General features: G+C 39.6%; 1 protein-coding gene across 3 annotated transcripts in view; it reads right to left on the reverse strand.

The window, feature by feature from the left end:
- Positions 1 to 23,038, reverse strand: part of CPQ (carboxypeptidase Q) — a 179,675-nt gene that overhangs the window by 53,793 nt on the left and 102,844 nt on the right. For all 3 annotated transcript variants that reach the window (XM_080378496.1, XM_080378495.1, XM_080378494.1), the window contains 2 exons: positions 17,299 to 17,410; positions 430 to 521 (listed from right to left, as the gene is read on the reverse strand). In XM_080378496.1, the coding sequence (XP_080234622.1) occupies positions 430 to 521; positions 17,299 to 17,410 (204 nt within the window). The remainder of the gene's footprint in view (positions 1 to 429; positions 522 to 17,298; positions 17,411 to 23,038) is intronic.

Consider the following 23,038-nt stretch of genomic DNA (forward strand, 5'->3'; position numbering starts at 1 on the left):
TCTCCGTATCATTTTATATTTTACATTGTAATATATTATGGGAAAAAACAACTAAGCAGAAATATATAAGGCAAACAAAATTTACTTATATTGCAAACAAATGTGGACCATTCATCATTCATTCTCAGAAAGTTAGCTATGTTTGAAAGCTATGGCAGGTATCATCATGAAATATCTGCTTCAGAACAGTTTTGTGACAGAATATCTTAGGTCAAGCAGAACATGTATATTTGTGGTCGCATCACTTTCTGTTAAACGTAAAATTAAGTTTACATTTATGATTAAAAGCAGAAAATACACTTTCAGGCAGAATTGGAATCACTATTTTCAGTTAGTTATTAAGCCGAACATTTTGACAAAAATCATATGCAAGTCTCGAGACAAGGGAGAAAAGTGCTGTCAAGAAAATAATCTGAAGACATCATTTACCTTGTGCAACTGATAGTATTGCTCAGCACCTATTCCTCCTTGCTCTTCTGCTGTCCATAGCACCAAGCGCAGAGTCCTTTTTGGCCGAAGTCCTAAAACATAATTTTAAATACTGTTTTTAGTATTAAATACCCATGTATTTGAGCATTTTTTGCTTTGGTCTCTGCCCTCAAGTAGGTGAAAAGCCTGGGTTTTCCATTCATTCATCTCTACCTTCACCAAACGCAACCCATTTCAGGGAGAGAGACCATGTGAGGAAGAAGTGGGCTGTTGTGGTACTGCTACCAGTTGCAGTGGCACAGTAGAAGCACATTTCAGGGACATACTGTAGGTGTCTGAAAACCACACAACATAAAATAGCTACCTTGATAGATTTCTGAGACATATGCTAACTGACATTCTGGTGGTCTGCAGTAAGTAATGCGCATCCACCTTCAGCAGATCCAAATCAAATTTTCATGAAAATTAGAATTGCTTTGTCATGGTTAATTTATTACAATTAATTGAAAATGAGCTGCTGGATTTTTCTGAGAAATGTTTACCCATTTCAAGAACTGAGGGGCCCTGCAATATTATTTTGTTTTTTATCAGAGAAATGAAAAGCAACAATCTGTACTTAGGAATCTGAAATACAATCAACTGCTGAAAGCATGACTTTTAAAATACGGCAAACGCAAGGCCGTTTTCTATTTTGCTATGGTAGCTGAGTAAGAAAGATAAGTTCTTAGATAAATTTTGAAACTGTTTCTGCCACAGCAAAACTGAACAGATAGAAGTTGTTACCCTTTATTTATTTGATTGACTCTATTCATAAACAAATACATTTGAGACATCAAACCTGACAGCATGGAAGAGCAAACAGATCAAGAACAAATAGTGTTCTCTGTGCAGCGTAATGCTAATTATATTCAAGCACAAATAAAGCCCCCAAAACTATTAAAAAAAATAAAAGAAAAACCAGTGAGGAGACTATCACAAGTGATAAAGCATAAATTACCACACACTATTCTGTGCTGAGGAGAAATAATATCAGTATCACTGTCCAAACTTATTTAATTTCCTAGCTGAAATGGATGAAGTTTACAAATAGACTTGACCTTCATTTTTGTTTTCTCTCCACACAATGTAAATCAACTGAAGATTTCTTTCCTGAAACTATACACTAGCAATCCTCATAACTGAAGGCAGCATATACAAGGAGTACTCAAAAACTGAAGAAAACACCTTGGAATTCCCAGTATTTCATAATGAAGGAAGTGCAAACAAGTGGTTTAAAGGCGTATTTTCTAAATGTTGATTTGCTGGCTGTAACCAGAAAGGTTGTCAAACCTCATCACTTTAAAAACAACCATCCCACACACATCCCAGTAGATGCCCTGCTCTTCTCCTAAATCATGACAGTACAGGATTAGCCTCCTTTGCTTTTCAAATTAGCCAGCTGGCCAACGAGGTAAAATTAAGATAAGAAAATAGCAATTGGGTTAATGTTAGGAAGATTTTAGACCCAAAATAACCAGTACTTTGGTTAGAAGAGGTGGATCTAAAGAAGAAAAGGTGCTGGGTGTAAAGCACAGAGCAGCTGGTCCTGTAGAATGCTCCAATGGCACTGCGGTTTAAGCATAAATAGAGGCGTTTGTCATACCACCAACTACAAAGTACTGAAGCCCAGTCTCCAGCCCACCACACCAAGGCTGCGAAAGGAGCTTTGGTAGGAGATGCTTGAGACAGGGGAGCAGCATCTCCTGCCTCCTCCCAGGCAAAAATCAAGGTGATTTAGTCTGCCACTACTTCCCTAAGGGGGACTCAGGTCAGCGATCAGGGACATCGGGTTCAGCTCAGACAGGCTGTAACCCCCGCTGATCTCTCGTGCTCTGCAGGAGCTTGAGTTGGTCTCAGCTCACTGGCGGAGAAGTTTGAGATTCTTGTGGCCCCCTCCCAGCCCATCATTGCATCTGCCCATTAAAGCTTGGGAAATAAAAAAACCCTGCTAAGCTTCGCTCTTTCCAGTCCCAGAGGTGCTGTATTGGTTCTTCCAGTCTCACAGATTTCTCTCACTGCTGACAGAAATCACTTGTGTGTTCTACTGAAATTCAAGGGACAAGCTAAAAAAAAAAAGAAAATATATATATATATATATATATATATAAGCTATGGAGGCAGTTATTTTAAATACAAAACAAAGTCTACAGAGGAAAATTTAATTTCCTCATTACCTTAATCTGAAAGTGATAAGTATTTATCTGCCTGTTATTAGAAACACAGCTATTCTGATCAAAGAATATCAGACTAATCCAATATTCACAAGTAAAATTGCTAAGAATATTCTCAATACACACTGTTATTAAAATATATGAAGTACTATACTTAAGTTATGGTATTTTTTTTTTCATTAAGTTTACTATTTTGGCTTGCTTCTTACAAACTACCAGTTCCTAAGCAAGGTATCAGCTTCACAAAATCAGAAGTCTTGTAGATCACAGCCCAAATACATATTGAAAAGGCATGATAAAATAGCACTCAGACCAGAAAACCATGTTCTGTGATGGCTGTACTGTGTAGAGAGGTAGGTAGAAAATTTTACAATGAAGGAAAACTTTCACAAATAAAATAGTGTCTCTTTCCTTTCTACCTATATAAATGACATATCACATAGTCTAGGAAAAAAGGTATCAGAAGAAAGAAAGAATTTTATCCAGACCATTTATGCAGATCATTTTGGCAATGTGCAGCAGGTTATACTGGCATTCACTGATGCATCAGTGCAGGAATACTACCATGTCCTCCCTGGGTCACTGGGATCTGAGATGATGTAACTCAAATGAAACTTGCAGAGCTCAGTACCTGCTCAAAACCACTGTAATCCCAGCCTCCATCCTACCCCTGCATCTCAGTAAAGAGAATAGCAGCTCTATTACAGGAGGATAACACCAAAAAGGTGATAGGTGGTACTCAAATAAATTGTTCTTTCTAAGCTCACATAACTAAACCAAAACCAACCATAGATTCAGCTGCAGCTACAGATTAGCTTACAAATCTCCAATGTTTTAGAAAAATGAAGTAGCTTTTTTTCCCTGACTACCTTACTCTTAGCTGGGAAACATAACCATAGTTCACCACAAAGGCACGTTTTATTGATCAGCCTCCACATGGTTATACTTTATCCTAAGCATAAAAAATACTAAAGGGTGCCTAGACTTCTAAGATAGAGAATGAAACAAAAACATTGATATGGTTGATCTCTGACTAAGGAAATGTGTGTAGTGAGTACCACAGGACACTCGATGTATTATACTCCCTCTGTGCTGTAGTAGCTACTAGTCTTTTTGTTGTCCTTGGGTACCACACAGTTCAGTCATACTAAGATGCTGCTCTTACTAACTCTATTCTGTGTTTCTTTTAAATTGTCACAGAGCACTCACACTTGCAGATGCCAGCAGCAAGCCTAGATTAGCCAAAATACCAAATGCCTGAGAACAAAAAAATTGTAACTAAGTGGTATTAAGTAATCAGTTTGACTTCAACCTCAACTACAATGAAGTATTTTATCAAAAGCTTTTCTTCCATAATGTATGTAAAAGATAACTGTCAGCAACTAATATGGTATTACACACACACATGCACATATATATTCATATATACACATATAAAAATATATTCATATATACACATTTTATAAAAATCTAAAATCAATACTTTCTAGACATGATGCGTATTAGATCCACACACTTTTTACACATGTGGATGATCTCCTTGTGAAAAGACACTTAATAGGATGCTACAAAAGAATTTTATGTCCTACATGTTTTGCTCATGCTTGATAGATTTGAGACATTCCCACACAGTGAAAGTGAAATGTATGGCTTGCTACAAGCACAGACAAGTTATGCTCATCTGTCACATGTAATGTAAAAAAAATAAACCTGCTTTACCCTCAAGACAGCACATAAGCCAGGAGGGGGACTTGAATTGTGACCCTTTTTAATCAAAATAGAGATCAGTTGTGTAAATACTAAATTTCCTTCAGTAAATATTTTCCCACTTTATAAACATAAATTCTTACTGATGGAGAGGATTAAATACAAAGACACAGTATTTCCTAAGAAGACAGCTAGCAGATGGCTAATAAGACTTCTTCAAGAGAAGTCATGATGCTGTTATAAGACTGATCAGGTCTTGAAAATTTAAAAAAATTCCATCTTTGTGAAAAAGGATTCTCTCCCCTTCAAGACAAGGCAGTGGGATCAGCCACAAGCAAACCACGTAGCTGTTCAGCTTACATGAGGCATATAAACAAACCGCAAATGGTTCTAAGTAGATTAACAGATAAAGTATTTTAACTTGCATTTATAGTGCAATCAGTGGTAAAATACTATCTTCTTGGTTTTAATTTCTAAAGTCTATTTCTATTCCTTCAGTCTGAAAGCTGCATTTATTTCCCACCCCTCCTGATCTTTAAGAACATTCATAAGAAGTTGCATTAGCTGAAGAGAGGAAAAGCTCCTTAGCAGTGCAAAGATGGGGCTAAAGCTAATCTGTACCCAATAAAAAGGAAAATTACTGCAGACCCCCACCATGCACTCCGAAACTGTGAAAATCATGAGGTTTCTTAGAGCTTTGCCAGCTTCACCTTCCCAAGACCCTGCACAGATGGCCCAGCAAAGCCTTGAAATAAGCATTAACACAGAATAAGTTGCACTACCAGTTGAGGGAGGCGATTCTGCCCCTCGGCTCTGGTGAGACCCCACCTGGAGCACTGCCTTCAGCTTTGGGGTCCTCAGCACAGCAAAGACATGGACCTGATGGGAAGCGTCTAGAAGAGGGCCACAAAAATGATCAGAGGGATGGAACACCTCTCCTATGAGAAAAGGCTGAGACAATTGGGGTTGTTCAAAATGAAGAAGAGAAGGCTTCAGGGAGACCCAGTTCTTAAAGGGGGCTTATAAGAAAGGAGACAAACTTTTTAGTACGGCTTGTTGCAACAGGACAAGGGGTAATGGTTTTAAATTAAAGGAGGGCATAAGAAAGAATTTTTTTACGGTGAGGGTGGTGAAACACTGGAACAGGTTGCCCAGAGGGGTGGTAGATGTCCCATCCCTGGAAACATTCAAAGTCAGGCTGGATGGGGCTCTGAGCAACCTGATCTAGTTGAAGCTGTTCTTGTTCATTGCAGGTGGTGTTGGACTAGATGACCTTTAATGGTCCCTTCCAACTCAAACTATTCTATGATCACTTACTCTGTAATACTGATTTATTTGCTTCAGTAGCTACTGGAGAGTTATATACAGATATATCATTCTCAAGTCTTCTCCACTGCTGCATTTAACATTGTAAGCTAGACATTTTTCTGCATTATTACCCTGTGGCCTGAAATTTCTGCAAAAGGGTATTTATACAGAAAGTGATAAGATACATGATGATGATGCTGAAAATCATTAAATTTCTAATACACTCCCTACCTTTTTCAGGTTTGCAGTTTATTAGACATAGGGGATTTACTGGGTGACATTAGATGAGCTATTTCTATCATGCAAGCATTTCTCATAAAATGCCTGGAATTTTTAAAACCTCTGCCACAGCATAAAATAAAAATAAAGTTAGTATTCCACATTTTGCAGAAGAAGAAAAGAATTTATCATCAAACACAGTAGTACAATTTGCTTTCATTTCAAGCAACTATTACCTAATTTATGTACTCTGTGGCATGGGCAAGCACTGTTCTAGACACCCCTAGCACCCTGTTTCTCTGGCTAATTTCAAAGAATACACATATAGCAATAAAATGCAATTTATAGAATGACAGTAGTAATGCAATTAATCAAAGATGTCCAGACCTTTGACCAAGAAGAAGCCTCCATTCTAAACCAGCAGGATTTTAGCTTTTCATGCTATTAGAAATACAATCCTCTATTCAGACAACTAATTTCACTACTTGTGCAGAAAAGTGTCTGTCTAGTTAGTCACTTACTTAAGAAGAGATGGTTTTTTATTTGAGTGAAAAATAATGATTTAACAGAGAAAATCTAAGGCTATTAAAGCTGTAAGCTTCAAGAAGTAAGGCAAAGCACACCTCAAAAAAACCTTTTAATATTAATTAAACCCTGGCTACAGTATATTTCTAATTCTGTAGTGAAGTTCAAATTAGACATGGGAAACAGCTTTTTGCTTGAGAAACTGTCTTTGCTTTCTTCTTAAAATAGTCTAATGCAATGCCATCACCTTGATTTTTCTCTGTTGATAGGGGTTGTTTGCAGCACTAAGGACGAAGCGAGTCATGAAGGTCTGGAGTAGAGAAATGAGGTCTCCTGGAGTAGAGACGTGGCATCACAGGAAAAAAGACAGAAAATGGGCAGGTCAGGGGCTGGAGAGCAGGAAATGAAAGCGCAGGCAGGAGCCATGCTGGGCACTGCAGCTTGACCTCACCTGAGGCTGGCAGCATGCCCAGAGCCAAGCTTTGGGTGGTAAGGGGAGACGACACTGCCACAGCCACAGAGCATGAGCAGCTTTGTGGACAGGTCCTTGCAAAGAGGACACAGGGGAACAGCAAGGCCTGAGCTGGGCTTGGGAAGGATTGGGGCTTGCAGAGCTCCAGCGGCAGGCCACCGGCGTCAATGGCAGTGCAGCGACACACTGAGATGCATCCAAGCAAACTTTTTTTCCTGTTTTTTAGGGAGGCTGATGAGATTATGACAGAATAGGAAGGGAAAATTTACAGAAGAGCAGAGGTGGGAAACATGAGAGGTTTTAGGTAGATTTAGGCAATGGAATATCCATGAGGAAATGTCCAGGAAGAAGCTGGGTATACAAGACCGAAGGGGAATGATTTGCAAAGCAAAGTAACAAAAGCTGTGAATGATTTGCAAGTCTAGTAACTAAAAATAATGTGGATTAAGCCTTTTGGCTGGGGAGATGGGAGGAGAAGAGGGAAGCCAAGCCCAGAGCCTGGTGGAATGGGCTGCAATCCAGCCAGGTGGCAACGCTGCCAGAGTAAGGGTTTCTCTGGGGGACACATCATTGCCACCCGGCAGCATAGATCAGGGACACGCTCAGATGAGAAAAACTGACAAATGTGCTCTTCTGCGCATGGGGTTTTAAACAAAGAACCAGTTACTGCAGTGTCATGAAGTCAATACAAGTCATGTCTACAAAATAAAAAAAGAAAACCTGCTACTTATGTGTCTAAAACAGCAAAGTACCAAGTCAGCAGAGGACTCCTCCACCCCCTGCCCTGCTATAATCCTGTTGCCATGTTGTCCAAAGTCCCACAAAAGGAAAAGGACATTGTCCGCCCTTAAAATGCACCTTATCCCTCTTTAGAAACACCTCCTTCCTTAAACGTATTTAGAGATCTCATCAAATTGTGGAGCAGAAAAGGCCCCGCAGGTCCCCGCTCCCCAACTCTTTGGCATTATAAGCATCAACCATAGTTTGATCTTACTGGGTGGTGGCTCTGTCTTCTGCCTCTGCTGCCCCACTCTTTGTATCAGAGAAATCCCAAATCTGACTGTCCTTAGAGCTGATGAGTCAGAAAATGCACCAGCCATACTTGTGTCTCCATCTTGAAAAGATACACCTTAAAACCCCCGACAGTATAGACAAGATGGCCCTGACTTCATCTGGGAAGGATTTCAGCATTTCACCATGTCAGCCACATTACAGGTTTTAAAAAGAAAACACCATAGCCTCTGTCACCAGGTTTTTAAGATTTTTACAGATAGACAAAGCACATATTTTATCTTGAATTTCCTGGGTAAATTAAAGCTTGCAGAGAAGCAGCAGTCCACAGGACACAGAGCAACATTGTTATGGAGGGCCGTATGCCTAAATTTACTGCCAGATTAACAACTTTGTATGTCTGCAGTCACCCCTCTGCTACGGCAAGCTAGTGTGGAAATTGAAGATTTAATTATTTGCCAAATATGCATTCAACCAAATGTTGAACTGAAGCAATAAATGCAGTTGTAGTGTAACAGCATATGCAGATATTTCATACCAAGTAGATTTAATAGATTTGCAAAAGGTGAAGGTCAGAATAAAATATGCAACTTTGGGGAAGTGGAAAGAATGTAAGAATAAGAAGTTAATATCAGCCATGTTTAATTAAAAAAGCCCCAACCCTACAGCAAAAGCAGTCATTTAACTGTGTTTCACAACATATGTCCTGCACAGCAAACAACTACACCACCATAGCTAGAGGAAATTCAGAAAAATGTTTAACAAATTTTTTGGCAAGTAGGTTAAAATTTCAGTTATATGACTTCAATTAAACTAGCAGAAAAGGAATGGCTCCAGTGATCATTTTTTTAATAAAACATATCTTTAGTCCTCATATATTAGCCAGTGAATTTGGACTTGAGAAATGTAACTTCATACAAAGACTACAGTGAACTGCATAAAAATCTGTCTTATGGTTTTCCAGTCACATTAGTCACAGGAATAATTCAGATGAGAGTTAAAATTTCATTTTTAAATAAGTTTTAAGGGAAAAAACTGTCTAATCAACTCCTTATGAGTTACATAAAATGTACTTCAGGTAGTACCTTAAAATTCTTATGTGCATTGCTTTAAAAACATTTCTGTAGTTTTCTGTGCCTTTGTCCTATGAAACAGAAATTTGGTTGTGCCAGATCCATGTCTACACCTATAGGAAAGCTGACCCATGAAACTCCATACCCCGTAACAGTGGCAAAGAGAAGAGGGGGAACTATGCATGGCACCTATCACCACACATTTCTCTCTTTCTCATGTGCTTACAGGTCATCTTCTAGGAATGTAGGAAAGCCATGTAAAAGGTGTGATGGCTGGGATTAGGCTTTGTCAACAGTCATCCTTCCTTCATCAGGCTGCTCCAACAGCAACGGCAACAGGCATCCTGCCCTGAGTGCAGAAGAGGAAAGTGTGCCCTGTTCATCTACTTGACTCCTGGTATTCACTGGCTCTGGCAGCTCCCCATAGCAAATATTTTTTCACATGGAAGAACCAGGGTTCCCAGAAGCACTTGGAGGCACAGTCCGAGCAGGAGACTTCCTGGTCTAATGTGGAATGCAGACATGACTGCACATGAGCTCAGTGAACAAGACAACAGCAAATGCAGGGAAACATTTACTCAGTACCACAATCCATCATTATAGTGGTCTTTGGAGTGCAGCCTTCCCTGAAGTCTACGCTGACTACTTCAACACAGGCAGGAGTTCAGATAGCAATAACTGGCGATGCCTCACACTGCTGTGGTTCAAGCTGTTCTAGAGAAAGAGGGTAAGTTTGTGATTCGGCCAATTCACAGCACTGCCACTGGGCTTCTTCAGAAGATGCACCCTGTAAACACACAGACCGGGCAGTAGCTGGAGGACATGTGTGCACCTCTGGGCTTGGCAGGGCACCAAGAGCTGACTAGCGATGAGGCAAGCAAGACCCAGACACAGCCAGGGAAAGGTAGAAAACACATTTCTGGACAAGGAGAGCAAGCTTGCGGGTAAATGTTGCTGAAAGAAACCTGGGATGTGAACAAAGGACCTGTTGACTGTTTGATTTCTCCTGTGCTAGACAAGATGAGACTCTGAAAATGAACTAGACTGTAGTTTCAAGTAGCAGCCCCTATCAACTTCTCTTCTCAACAGAAAAAAAAAATTGGCTCCAGCTGTTTTAATTAAGAGACTCAACCCAACAATTATCATATCTAAAGTTTTTCAGAAGAAAGCAGTGAAATTTATCCATCAAAATCGACTGCATCTCTAACTCCAATGGGCTGCAAGTTAGAAGGCTTAAAATATTATGCCTAGAAAGCCAACACTGCCATACAACCACCTTCTAAAGAGCATTCTCTATTATTGTCATTATTCAGTTCCCTCAAGCTCCCTTTAAGGATAAAAGTCCCATGTTTCTAGCACTGGAGCATGAGGTAGCTTTGGCAGGGTGCTCCCCAGGGTGGGAGAAGGGCAGAGTGCCTGTGGCCTCGGCTGGGAAATGCCCCTCAGCCAAGCGATGCAGGAACACAGCTGGATTAGGAGCAAAGAGACAGCACTGACTAAAGCTCTGAAATCACTGGTTACATGCTGCCTACTTCTTGCTCAAATATACTATAGACAAGTTATTAGTCCTGAGCAAGGCCAGCATGGTAGCAGCCGCAGGCTTGAAATGGTGGGAGAGGAACACAAATACCACCTTCACAGAAACTGGCAACCAACATCCAGAGCTGGATTGAGTCCCACAGGCTGTCTGTCCAACTTGTTTAGCCAACTAAAGGCAAAATATTGCATCAAAATAAATTCTGGGTAATTTTATGGTGATTATTTTTTTTTTAGTAGCTGCTTAACTAGTCTTTCACCTCACCTGGAAAGGCAGATTCTTTTGTAAATCTCACGTGACATGGGGACAAGAGGAACTGTGTTTCAAATTCCAGTAGAGTATTAACCCAACAAACACGAAAATGCTGAGGCAAATGGCGTCAGCCATCTCCAGAGATGCCCTTTTTTGCACACAAGCTAATAAAAGTAAAATTTGAGAACTGTAAATGCAACCTGAAAACAAGTTGAGTTTGAGGTTTCTATACTGTAATTAGCAACACAGCTGGTTCAGTTTGCTTGAGTGCTGTCTCTTCTACAGCTTCCAAATGTCCTCACACCGCTTCACAGCTCATGCAACACCCTATAGGTTTCCTCAGCTTAAAGATGGGAACCCCTCAGCCCTTCCCCCCTAAAACACCCCTAGTGCCTTCCCATGATCTCTGAATTAACCCAGACAACATTCTCACTACTACTGGAGCAATATTTGCTACCGATCACATAGAGACTGCAAACAGATTAAAAAGAAAGAGGCTCCAGTGCTTACACCAAAGCTACATGCGTGCTGATTAACCAGCATTTGTCATCATAGGGAAAGGATAAAAGCTGAGTTCCTTCCTGCCTCTCCCTCAGCCGGGACATCAATGCACTTGCCCATCTCTCCTCAATCACCCATTTGCAAAGAACATATCAGAACTTCATATTCTAAATATTTCTATGCCTCTATCAAATTTAGTTAAAATTGATCAAAAGGTTAAAGACTGCAGAGGGCTGGGGAGGGCAGCAGCTGCCAGACACAGCTGCAGGCAAGCTGCACATTGCACAAGCTTACTGCCTCGGACACGCTGCCTGCAGTTATGAATGGTAATTTCTTAAGCATCAGAAATCCTCAGCTAATTGCAACAGCCCTGGCTCCACTGAATGAAAGGGAGTTTACCAGTTCATACCAGCCCATAAATGCCTCTAAAGACATCTTCATTTCCAGAAAAAGGAACAAAGAACAAGGACCAGATGAGACTTTAGTCTTTCTTCTCATAAACAACTTCTGCGGAAACACCTTCAGTTTTTCATTTTTTAACCACATAAGCCATAAAGCAGTTCACCACAGATCTTGCTGATCATCAGCATGTATAAGCTTCAAGGGTTCCGGGGAAAAAACCCTGGTTTTCTTTCCTTTGTGCTTCATTAAACTTCAGCGTTAACTGGGAGGAAAGACTCCTTTGGATAACATTAGTCAATATGGCCACCAGTTGGTGAATTTTTCTGAAAATGAGTTACCGGCAAAGCAAGCAGCTGCGAGAGTATAGTTGATACAGAGAATGGGATATGGGTGCACTAAGGAAACCACTTCTCTTTACTCTGGTCAGGAGATGTCTACAACCAGTGCTGTGACCAACAGGTGCACAAGTTGGTGCTGGCATTTAACTGTACATTGCTGGAAGGGATGTTTCACAAGTGAAGCTCCAGCTGCTTCAGAAGAGACAGAGTTGAGTTTTCTGCACAGGGTGGCTGTGGAAAAGCCATTTGGAGTAAGATTCACCTTGCTGAAAGGTAAACATCTAAAAGCTGGTGTTTGCTCTAAATTTGATGCCTGGACTTCCTCCCTGGAAAAGGTGGAGAGGGAACCGCACCCCCAGCAGCTGCCCCCCTCCCGTCACCCTGCTGTGGAAGATGGGCAGAGAGACAGTACCGCTATTAGAAGCAAAGTATTCCGCCGAACTTGAAACTTTCCACTTTTTAGCTCTTCTATTTTCCAGGGCTAACTGAATCATTATCTCTCTAAACCATATTCAGAAACTACAGTAGTTTTTAAATCTATTTTTTAATGTTTATATTATAAAAAGCCTGTGTTTTTAAGGTAGTGCTCTTTTGAAATGTATACATGGGGATTTTATATGAATTAAATCTTTTTATTCCACTCTTTGGCGATATAATACAAAAATATTTCAGTGCAACCTAGTTTTCATGTAATTCCCTTTCTCTCAAAATGAAACAGCATTCACATGAGGTCAGAAAGTGAAATGGGAAAAAAAAATCCTACCAAAAGTTTGAAGTTTTGAAGACTTCAAATTGTGCTACTACTTCAGATTGTGCTATTGTTATGTGTCCTCGTAGGGAACATGTAACTATTACAGTGTCTGAAATTCTACAAAAAATAAAACAACCACACACACACAAAAAAAAAAAAAAAAAAAAACAAACAGGAAGAAAAAAGATAAAAATACAGTACAGAAACTGCCAGTTCAATTAAAAATAAAGGCCAACACTGAAGATTCAGGAAATATAAAGGCTTACACATTAAGTAAGTGATTTACTTAGAAATAAAAGCAAAAACTGTTTAATTTTTTTCTTGAGGCAAGAAAACAAACTGCACTGCTTAAAATAAAATGCAACAATTTTAAACTCTAATTTTAATGATTTTTCAATTAATTTCATGTTTTTAGTCCTAAGCCAATAGCTATTAAATGGTTTCAGGAGAACATTATGTTGAAAGTATGGAATGTTACTTAAACTGTAGTAATTCTCCAAGTACTATGTGGAATTATCAAAATCTTAATTAACAGGCGTAACTTGGGTCCACCAGCCACATCCAAGGGTCAAAGTGATACCATGATGAAGGGCTATTAGATCAGCATGGAAAAAACCTGTTTAAATAGTGTAGTAATATCTTGCTTTCATGGAACCAATGGACCATGACAGAAGTAGTGGCAGTATTTCTCACTACACAATGCAAACTTCGTATTCTAGAATTCATATTTCAGAAGCTTGCTTCAGCTTTAAGATCATATCATCATAGCTGTAAGGCTGTAAGATCAGTTACACTTTGGTAAATGCAGACATAGTATTTATGGCTAGACAATGCACCATGGCTTTAAGACTCCCAGTACACAGTACAAAAATTCTACGTGTGCATAGAGATAAGCCAGTTGAGTTGACTTATCCCCATGTCAAATGTATTTGGTGGGCTAGTCTAAGATTAAATTCATCAGGGTCCACAAGGATATTAAACCAAATCTCCACAGTTCAAAATATAATGCTTACTCAAAAACGACAATCTGTGGAATTGATTTTAAATAAAACTCACTAATTTCTCTCACAATCTGCACATCTGTCACTTTGCTGTCCTTTTTGTCACATTTCATGTGTACCGTAAAATATAAAATCTGCATTAACTGATCTGCTACGGCAGACAGGTTATGAAAGGCCCCATCCCCCGTGCTTATCTACAGGTTACATGTAATGACTCACGAGTCCTCTCCCAGCCTTACGTTCCTGTAGAACACTGGTATAACAAGAAGAGCTGAACACAACAGCTGGCCAGAACAAAGGGCTTCAGCAAAGGCTCCGGCATTTCCCAGCTGAGAAAACAGCATTTCACCACAGGTCGTACACCAAACACACAGGCTACTACCAGAGGAAATCAAATATTTGAACAAGCAGAAAGTGATGCATTTCAGTCATGCGTGAAGGGAAACCCAGTGAATAAGAATTATACAATGCCACCATGAACTTGCCCTTAAGAGACACAAACCAGTTTATTGTGAATGGAATAGAGTCAGCAAACACAGAAGCATATTTTTTTTTTCCTCAAGGTGGAGAGAACATAGACAATTTTCCAAGAATTACAAAAGAAATGTAAAAACACTAAAAGAAGGAGTAGGCTTTAGTTTACTTTTAAAAGACTAAAAATTACAACAGATAACTACTTGGTTTTGGTTACAGACTGATACTTCATTCATTCTGAGGGTGGGAAAGTGAGATGTAAGAGGTTCAATTAATGCAAAACAAAGGAATAGGAATTCACAGGGATGTCTGATGTTTACCACTGCAGTATGAGAGTGGCTGATCACATAACAGAGCCTGTCTACAAAGCGCTCTTCAAGAAACACTGAGATTGTTCAAGTGCACAAATCCTTCTTATTGGAAGCAGGGAAAGCTAGTTTATTATTTAAACTCTGCCAGAGCTAACAGCAGGAGTAGCAGCAGATTTCAGCTTTTAATGAATATGTGGTGCATTCGTCTTGACCACAGGTTACAGTTCTGGAAAAAGGGAATGATGAGGAAAAATAGATTCCATCTAACGAAGGGGGAAATGCATCCTTGGATATCAACTTCACAATCTAAGTAGTCTGTTTTGAACTAGTTTAGAGAGTGACAAAAGCCCATATGGAAGTAAGACCAGCAAAAAACTACAGATCAAGCAGTAAGACTGGAATTTGCAGTTTGGAGACCAGAAATCAGACTAGGCCAAGGCAGACTGGGAACAGCAGGACAGCAGGCCAGACTTTGAGAGGCTGGGTGTTGAGAGAACATAGGCAGATGACTGTGCAACCATAGCTCCCTCTTGCCCATGCACTGGCCCTATCTCATCTTACCTTGTGGACCATCTCTTCTACCAAACACACCCTATGTGGGCATATGTAGACCATGCCCTTCCATAATAACACTCTGTTTGCAGCCCAGTTCTACCCACAAGTCAGATGAAGCCCAAAAGCAGAAGAAATTGGCCTTTCAGATCCCACACATAGGGTCTATGCAAACCAGGAGGCAACAGGCTGAGCAATTCCACTCTGGTATTTTAACCATAGCACTACTAGAACAGACATATCCACACTAGAAGCCACCTTTTCCTCTTTCTCTCCTTCTTTGTTTACCTTTAGCATTGTCAGCGTGGGAGTTCAATTCAACTTGTACTTCTGCTGCACAGAAATTCTGCAGGAGGGAGACTAGCAAGTCCAGTGTCAACAGCCTGTGTGCTAGAGTATCAGCTTCAGAAGAGCCCAGCTGATCTGCAGCCTGTATTCCAGAACCCAGTCACCTTGTCACCCTGCTGATTACCCAGGATTATTCAAAGACGTGATCGCTGGAATCAGAACATTGCTCTGCATGCCACAAAACTATTGTAGCAGGATACTACAGTGTGTAAGCCCTCAGTGTCAAATGTTGCTTGACAAGACACATGAGCTCACAACATCTGACAGGTCATCATGGTTAAGCTAAATTTGGCAGAAGTGTATCCCTATAATGATGAGACTCAAGTGTGTGCTTGCTCTGACCTGGATTACCTTTGTGTGGGAAACTGGGCCGATGAGACCCACCATCGCCACAGCAGATGTATTATCTTGACATTGCTATGGCAGGAAACTCATGCAATCACCACTGTGAATGACTACTGCCAGAGAAGAGATTTAAGGCAGGAAGATAACACCACTGCCACCGCAGCGACTTACCTATACATTGTTAAAGGAGGAAACCGACTGATGCCATGGAGCAACAGGGCAGGCTGATCCTGCAAAACTTGACCAAGCCCCTGTGCATGTATCCAGACTTGGGGTCAGGGAGGTCAAGGTGCCTGGAGGCCCCTTGATGTTGGGCACGTACACCATTGTCAAGTGGAGGTGTGGTTGAGCAGAACGGCTTGTAACAACCCTATAAAAAACGGAACCAACTAAGATTGGACAGGACGTTCCCCCACCGGACTTGGAAACGAATCGGACTGTCAGGACACCGCAGCTCCGGGGTGGTAGCTATTGCCCTGAACTCTTCCCTTTTCTTTCCTTCTTTCTTTACTTCTTTTCTCTCTCTTTATCTTTTGCTCTCTCTCCCTTTGTATTCGCAGATTTATTGTTGGGCAAATAAAGTTCCTTGGCTCTTGACTCCGTTTTGAGTCTTAATTCTGTTCCCGAGCATACAAACAGAACCACACTCCGGTCTCAGACCGGCATGCGACACTTTGCCAGGGAAATCAGCTGTCACAGTCCAAAGCAGAGCCCAAGTGCACAGCAAGATAAAAGCACCACACTCAGGAAATCAGCTCTCTAGTACAAAGCTGAGAACACACCAGTTTGATGGTATAGATGTATCTATCCATATTTGGTGTAACAACTCCAGGCAGGATATAAACTTATTTAGGAAGAACATTCAAGGAAAAAACCAAAACCACCAGAATATGTACGTTGGATTTCTGTGAAGTTCAGCATAATTTTTGCTGAATACCTTCACATGCAGATGAAAGGGAGAAGACCAGAGGCAGGATCATTGTCCAGATCCAGTCCTACTTATGGGCTCTTGAGAGGGACTTAGATGAAATTATCTTGAGAAGTCATCAAGAGCAAGGTAAAGGACTGGGAATTAGATTAACTGAGTAACCAATGTAAAAGCAACATGTAGGACAGTGAAAGAATTAGGAACATGTTGAATGACAATGTTTGCTTAAAAGGCAGAGAACAATATCAGAAGGCTATGGCTATCTGTGACTTCATGATAATAGAGAGGAACTCATTAAGACAATATGAAAAAGACTGACTTCATTCTACAGTACCTAGACAGTATATCTCACACTGAATTTTCATTCTGTGATGACGGTGACCATGCAGGCTCAAAGCACTTTCTAGATCACTGATTGATGTGTTGCTTTTGGATGACCCCTGTGATGCAAGAAGGACTTTAACAGACAAACCTGCAAATACTTATACTAAGTATGAATACTTGTGCTCAGAGGAATGGATAAAATAGAAAATCCAGTTTTGACAACATACAAAATGTCATGGAAATGTAATGCATTAAAAATATTTTAAAATTATGTATTTACCCAGATCCTTAATGAGTGATAATGCTTCCCATGATATGAATGCTCCACCACCATCATCCATAGCTCCCTGCCCAACGTCCCAGCTGTCCAGATGTCCACTGACCAATACAATCTGGAAAAGATTAAAAAAAAATTAAGAGAAAATGTATCTACATGAAAATACAGAATTAGAAAAGTCAGTTCAGTATTTAAGCATTTTAATGATTTTGTCATAAATTTGGCTGTTTAATTTAGAATGGGAAGAAGGAAACATTTCAAATAAAACTAAAACATTGTTCTCCAGTCACTGAATATAAATCTGGGATGACTAAATCCATCCTATGGCTTCAAACCACTGCCTAAATCAAACTAGATACTCTGAGAAATACTTAACTGAAAGGTTTTGGCTTGAACCTTAACAAAGTGCATACTTTCCAGAGAAAGAGGACTACTGCACTGTAGAATGGTGAAAATTTCTTTCATATTCCAGTTGTTTAAGCCCTTAGGCATGAAATTTGATTAACCCTATTTTTGGGTGCATAATGAAGAAATATAAACTTAGACTGAAGTGTTCCCAGACAAAGATTGCTGGTTTTTATTATATATCTATGGTACTTGTCACAGAGGACCTCTAATTCATTACTGGATCCCCTATGTGCTACAACAGTGACAACGCATTTTATAGTTCCATTAGTCATAAGGATATTTGAAATTTAAAATGACATGGTAGCAAGTCCCAGATGGGTTTTCTGCAAAGAAAGTTTTGTGGCCACAGTAGAGTATAGCAGTATAGGTATCTCCAGAAACACCCGCTTTCAGATCTGAACTCTTCAGAAGTCCACAAGCAGCATCAGACCAATAACAGAAGCAAGACCGTTCCCTAACTGGACCTGAAGCTGAAGGGCTGATAAATCTATGATTGCGATGGAAAGGTCAAGGAGGGACAAGAACTCTGAGCCGAGCAGGCAGTGTGGTAAAATGATGGAATAGCATAAAAACAAGAGCAGTGCCCTAGAAATCTTTAAAAACTGGTACAGTAAAGAGTGCCCTTAGGACAGGGTGGAAGTGGAAGTGTCCAACTTATGACAGCTCAGCACTGTGGAAAAACTGAAGGAGACCCTGGACCATCCACCTCTGCCCTGCCCAGAACTGGTCATACTGGTCATCATGAAGGCATGCTTCCCCCTCTCTGGTTGGCTGACGTCAAACAGGTCTCACAGTTATGGGATCTAGAAAAAGATGAAAAATGCTCATTCCTTCTGCCACCTTCTTCTCCCTAAGGGATAAGGATCTCCCTGACACATCATCTCAGCTTTCACTCATTGCAGGACAACTACTCTAGCACTGAAAAAGTGATCATAATGGGTTTCTTTCCTATTATTAACCCTGAGGGTGAAAGCCTGTGCTGCCAAGTGTGCACGTAACATTGCAAGAAACTGTTGCACAGTACTGGGGTGCAAGTACTAAGACCTCTATTTTTCCCTTTACGTAAGAGACATCTTAGTACGTTTCACCAGTTATTAAAAATAATGGACAAACAGATCATGGAAAGACAAAAAGCATCAACTGCTCATCAAACAACCACGTTTTTTCATCCAATCAAATAAAAACTCAGGTAACAAAACTAAAAGGCCCCTTTGTATTAAACAAGGGCCATGATAAATTATTAGTCATATCCATTGTATTGCCATGTGTCCAACCACAATGCACCAAACCCCTTTAAATTTAGCAAATACACCATGAAATGTTATAAATGTGTGTATTATAAAAAACAGAAGTGTCATGCCTTAGAAGCTGGAAAAGCTTGTGATCAAAATCTGAAGAGCAGCTTAGTCTCTCCTTCTCAGATGTTTCAACTCTCTTTATTCCTTACCAAGCCTTAACTCAACATGTGCTTGCTTTCCAGCACAGACTGATTTTCTTGGTAGTAGAGATATACTGCAGCCTTTATTCCAAAACTTCCCCTCTTTCAAAAGCACTTAAATTTAGATGGCAGGCCCCTCCGTAAAAGCCTCAGATTTACACAGGAGATATTTCTGCAATTTAATGTCATGATCCTCCCAGGCCCGGCATGAAAGACTGCAAACAGAATGTTTTCCAGGGATGCTGCCCTGCAGTACAAGTACATAATCTGTGGCAGCCCTCTGCTACAATAACAATATAGCTTAAAACCAGGCAATCTAAGAAAAGCTATGCTTTGGAGGTAGAAACCTTTCTGAAATGAGAACAGGAAAAAAATGTTCATTGCAGTACTCCTTGCTCTTTTTTGTTTTCTTATAAGGGAGGACTAAGCACAAACACACACACATGCTCAGTCAGTGAAGGCAACGCACGAATGAACTCTGCTTTGAGTTCATTCATGCATGTGCAGACCCTCTGCAACCCACCTGTGGAGGACAGAGCTCAAACACGATCACACTTTGCAGCTGACTGATGCAGACTCATTACTGTCCTCTCAGTAAGGAATTTGTAAATAATAGTATTTTTTAAAAAAGAACAGAAAAGGCTCCAAGTGAAAGCACAACTGTCTGCTGCATAAAGGGCATCTGTTCCACCACTTTAAAACCACCATGTGGTTGGTTTGTTCTTAAAGCAAAAATTGGTTTAAAGAAAATAACTATTCACTCTCCTGGGAAACAGCTTCAAGATGAAGTGAATTATTTAGAACAAGCTTGTAAACTCATTGAGAGATAACTAAGTTTACAACAGAAGCAACACCTTGTCTTTAGCAGTGAAAGAATACTTCACTAACTCTGTTCCCTGACAGCGATCTCAACAGGAGTGTCTGAGAGGGAATTACTCCTCATTTCTTCGGAACAACACATACTGCAACAGCAGGAAATTCTGAATCAGAAGAAGGTGGTGTAATCCCATTTGGGATTACAGACTCCATTCATAAAGCAACTTTACCAACTCCAGAACATTACACCAAAACAGATTAAGGTTCAAGTGGATTAAGAAAATCAGATAATTTTATGGATGACCTTTTACTTAAATTTACTTAAGCTAATGCCTATAGCAATTACATGAACACAACCAATGTACTTCTATGTGAAATTTTTTTCACAACAGTTGCTTTTTTAAACTATCATACTTTTGTCACAGCTGCTAAAATGAAAGTTTCAGTGATCCTGCTGACAGCTAGCCATAGACATTCTTAAAATAAGACACAGTCATAAGTAACAATACCACTATGTTTATCTTGGTCTTTAAGTATATATAATGTGTCTGGGTAATGAATGAAAATATTTCTGCAATTCACTCTAACCCACTATATTATTTAATACAATATTATAAAATAATAATATGATAATTCTCTGCACAGGTAGGCTAATAACAAAGGCAGTTAAAGCTATCAAGGACATATGATTATTGCATTTCCCACATTGCTTTCAAATCTGTTATGCGGTTCTCAGCTTCAAATCTACACATAGACTAATCACATTCGCACAAAACATCCCTATAGAAATGTCAGTACATGCTAACAGAATATAAGCATTGCAAAGCAATGTAAGTGGGTGTATGTAAGTATAAGTATTTGTTTTAAATATACAGAGAAACCACAAGCAACTGTATAGGACACTACAAACACAGCAATATACATTTGTCAAATTGACAGAAATAAATAAGACAGCTTGCATGCAACATGACACCTTAAGATTCGGCTGTCCTGCAGTGACACAGCTGAGAAATGCTACTCTAGACACTGTCCTGAGACAATACAAGAGAAGTGAAACTGCAGGAAACATTTCAAATAGAAGATGACATTTATGACTTTATTATTATATATGACATCTATTTCCTTCTGCACCAGCTTTATGACCTCTATTGGATGTCTTTCAGTTATAACCAGCGTTTCAATTGCATATTGAAGTATTTTGAAATTTATATTACATTTTACATACTTATATAAATGTATATGTATACATTTTATGTTTTAAAACCATGAAGATGAGGAAGAGGAACCACCCTGTCCTGGTTTCCGCTGGGATTGAGTTAATTTTCTTTTCAATAGCTGGTACAAGGCTGCGTTTTGGATTTAGTATGACAATAACATAGTTGATAACACACTGATATTTTTAGCTGTTGCTAAGTAATGCTTATACTAAGTCAAGGGCTTTTCAGTCTGCATACATTTGCATATGTCATGGAGTTATCCTTTTCTAAGCAGGATAGTTTTTGCCACTAAAAATAATCTCCCGTTCCATATGTAGTCACACATGCCTATTGCATTTGTCATGCAGTAACTTCAGAAAATGTAGGTGAGCTACCTTCTGCTTGGTTAGAGGGAATTTTAAGAAGAGTTTATTCCGCTTTTAGTCTCCACAATCTCACTTGCTCCTGTAGAGGTACAAGGCAAAGTCTTCTTTCCATGCAACATTAGAAATCATAAATAATCACATTAGGCAAGAACTGCAAGTAACATTTTCAATCACAGAATTTAATCTATAATAATATTTGTATCAAGTTGTGAACATCAGCATGCAAAATTATTTCATCTCACTGAGGTAGACGTAACAGAAGAGTAACAAAGTCATCATTCATCTTTGCTCTTCATGGATGAAGGAGACTTGGATGGAGGTCAGGGTCCACAAAGCAGGACCTTTATTGATGGAATGTGGCTACCAACACATTCTCTTAGAAAAGCTTAGCAATAACTTTCATTATCCAAACAACTGAAAAGCATTTTTCCTTATATCTTCCTCCAGCAGACAGGGAAGATAAGGAATACCTTAACTTGCATGGAGAGGACACAAAACTAAATAAGAATCCCGTACACAGAGAATGGTATGACAAAGATCTAAACAGGGTATTAGAACCAGATCAAGCATCTTTAACCAAAACACATTCAAACTCCAAGTGTCTGTATGCCGAAACTTTAAGCTAAAATGGTGAAGTCCTCTAGACTGTAACAAGTTCTTTTCAACTGCTCATCCACATTTTCAGCCAAATACTGCTAAGTCATTTGCTCAAGCAGCACAGGTCTACAGTGTGCCAACTCAGTTCCCAGTTACCTGGAAACTCATGAAAAGCATTTCTATTCAAATTTTGCAGTTCTTTTTTCTCCAGGTTGCTTCTAAATAGGTCCATCTTAAGCTCTAGGTGCCACAATAAGGTCTTACATTATTTGGATATTTTTTCTACATTAATTTCCTCCCAGTGCATAGGATATTTATACAATAAATTTACACAAATGAACACCACATACAGTTATTTATGTTTGGACCAAAATTAGAGGAAAACAGAAGTCAGACAATAATTAGGATCTCCTAATCCAATAAAAAAGTTGCCTATAAATTCTCCGCTTCCCCAGATACTCATTATTCTTTACTCACACACTCTCCCACTTCCCAATTTCCTGTTTTCCTCAGCCCCAAGCAAAATTTTTGATGCTAACCAAACCATGACCGAAAAACTCTTAATCCCCACTTCTCAGACAGATGAACCCAGCACCAAATTCAGGCCTGCTCTCCTAAGCTTAGGGACTACGTTTTGAGTAATCTGCCCATTTGGATAGCATGGCAACTGTGAAATGCCAGATGGCTTCAGTTTATAAGGATCTAAAGATTTTCTTCATTTCACTGTGTTAACAGCATGAGAACAAGGGAAAAGAGAAAGGCAGCATATCATGTACCTAACTAGTGGGCAAATAAAACAGCTGGCAGGACTAAATTTAAGCCCATCATGCTTAACTTGCCTTCAAAACTATGATTAAATAAAGTTTTCAAATACACAGATTTGTTTAATTAAGAGTAGTAAA

The sequence above is a fragment of the Falco punctatus genome (genome assembly GCF_963210335.1).
Source record: "Falco punctatus genome assembly, chromosome: 3".
Taxonomy (NCBI): Eukaryota; Metazoa; Chordata; class Aves; order Falconiformes; family Falconidae; genus Falco; species Falco punctatus.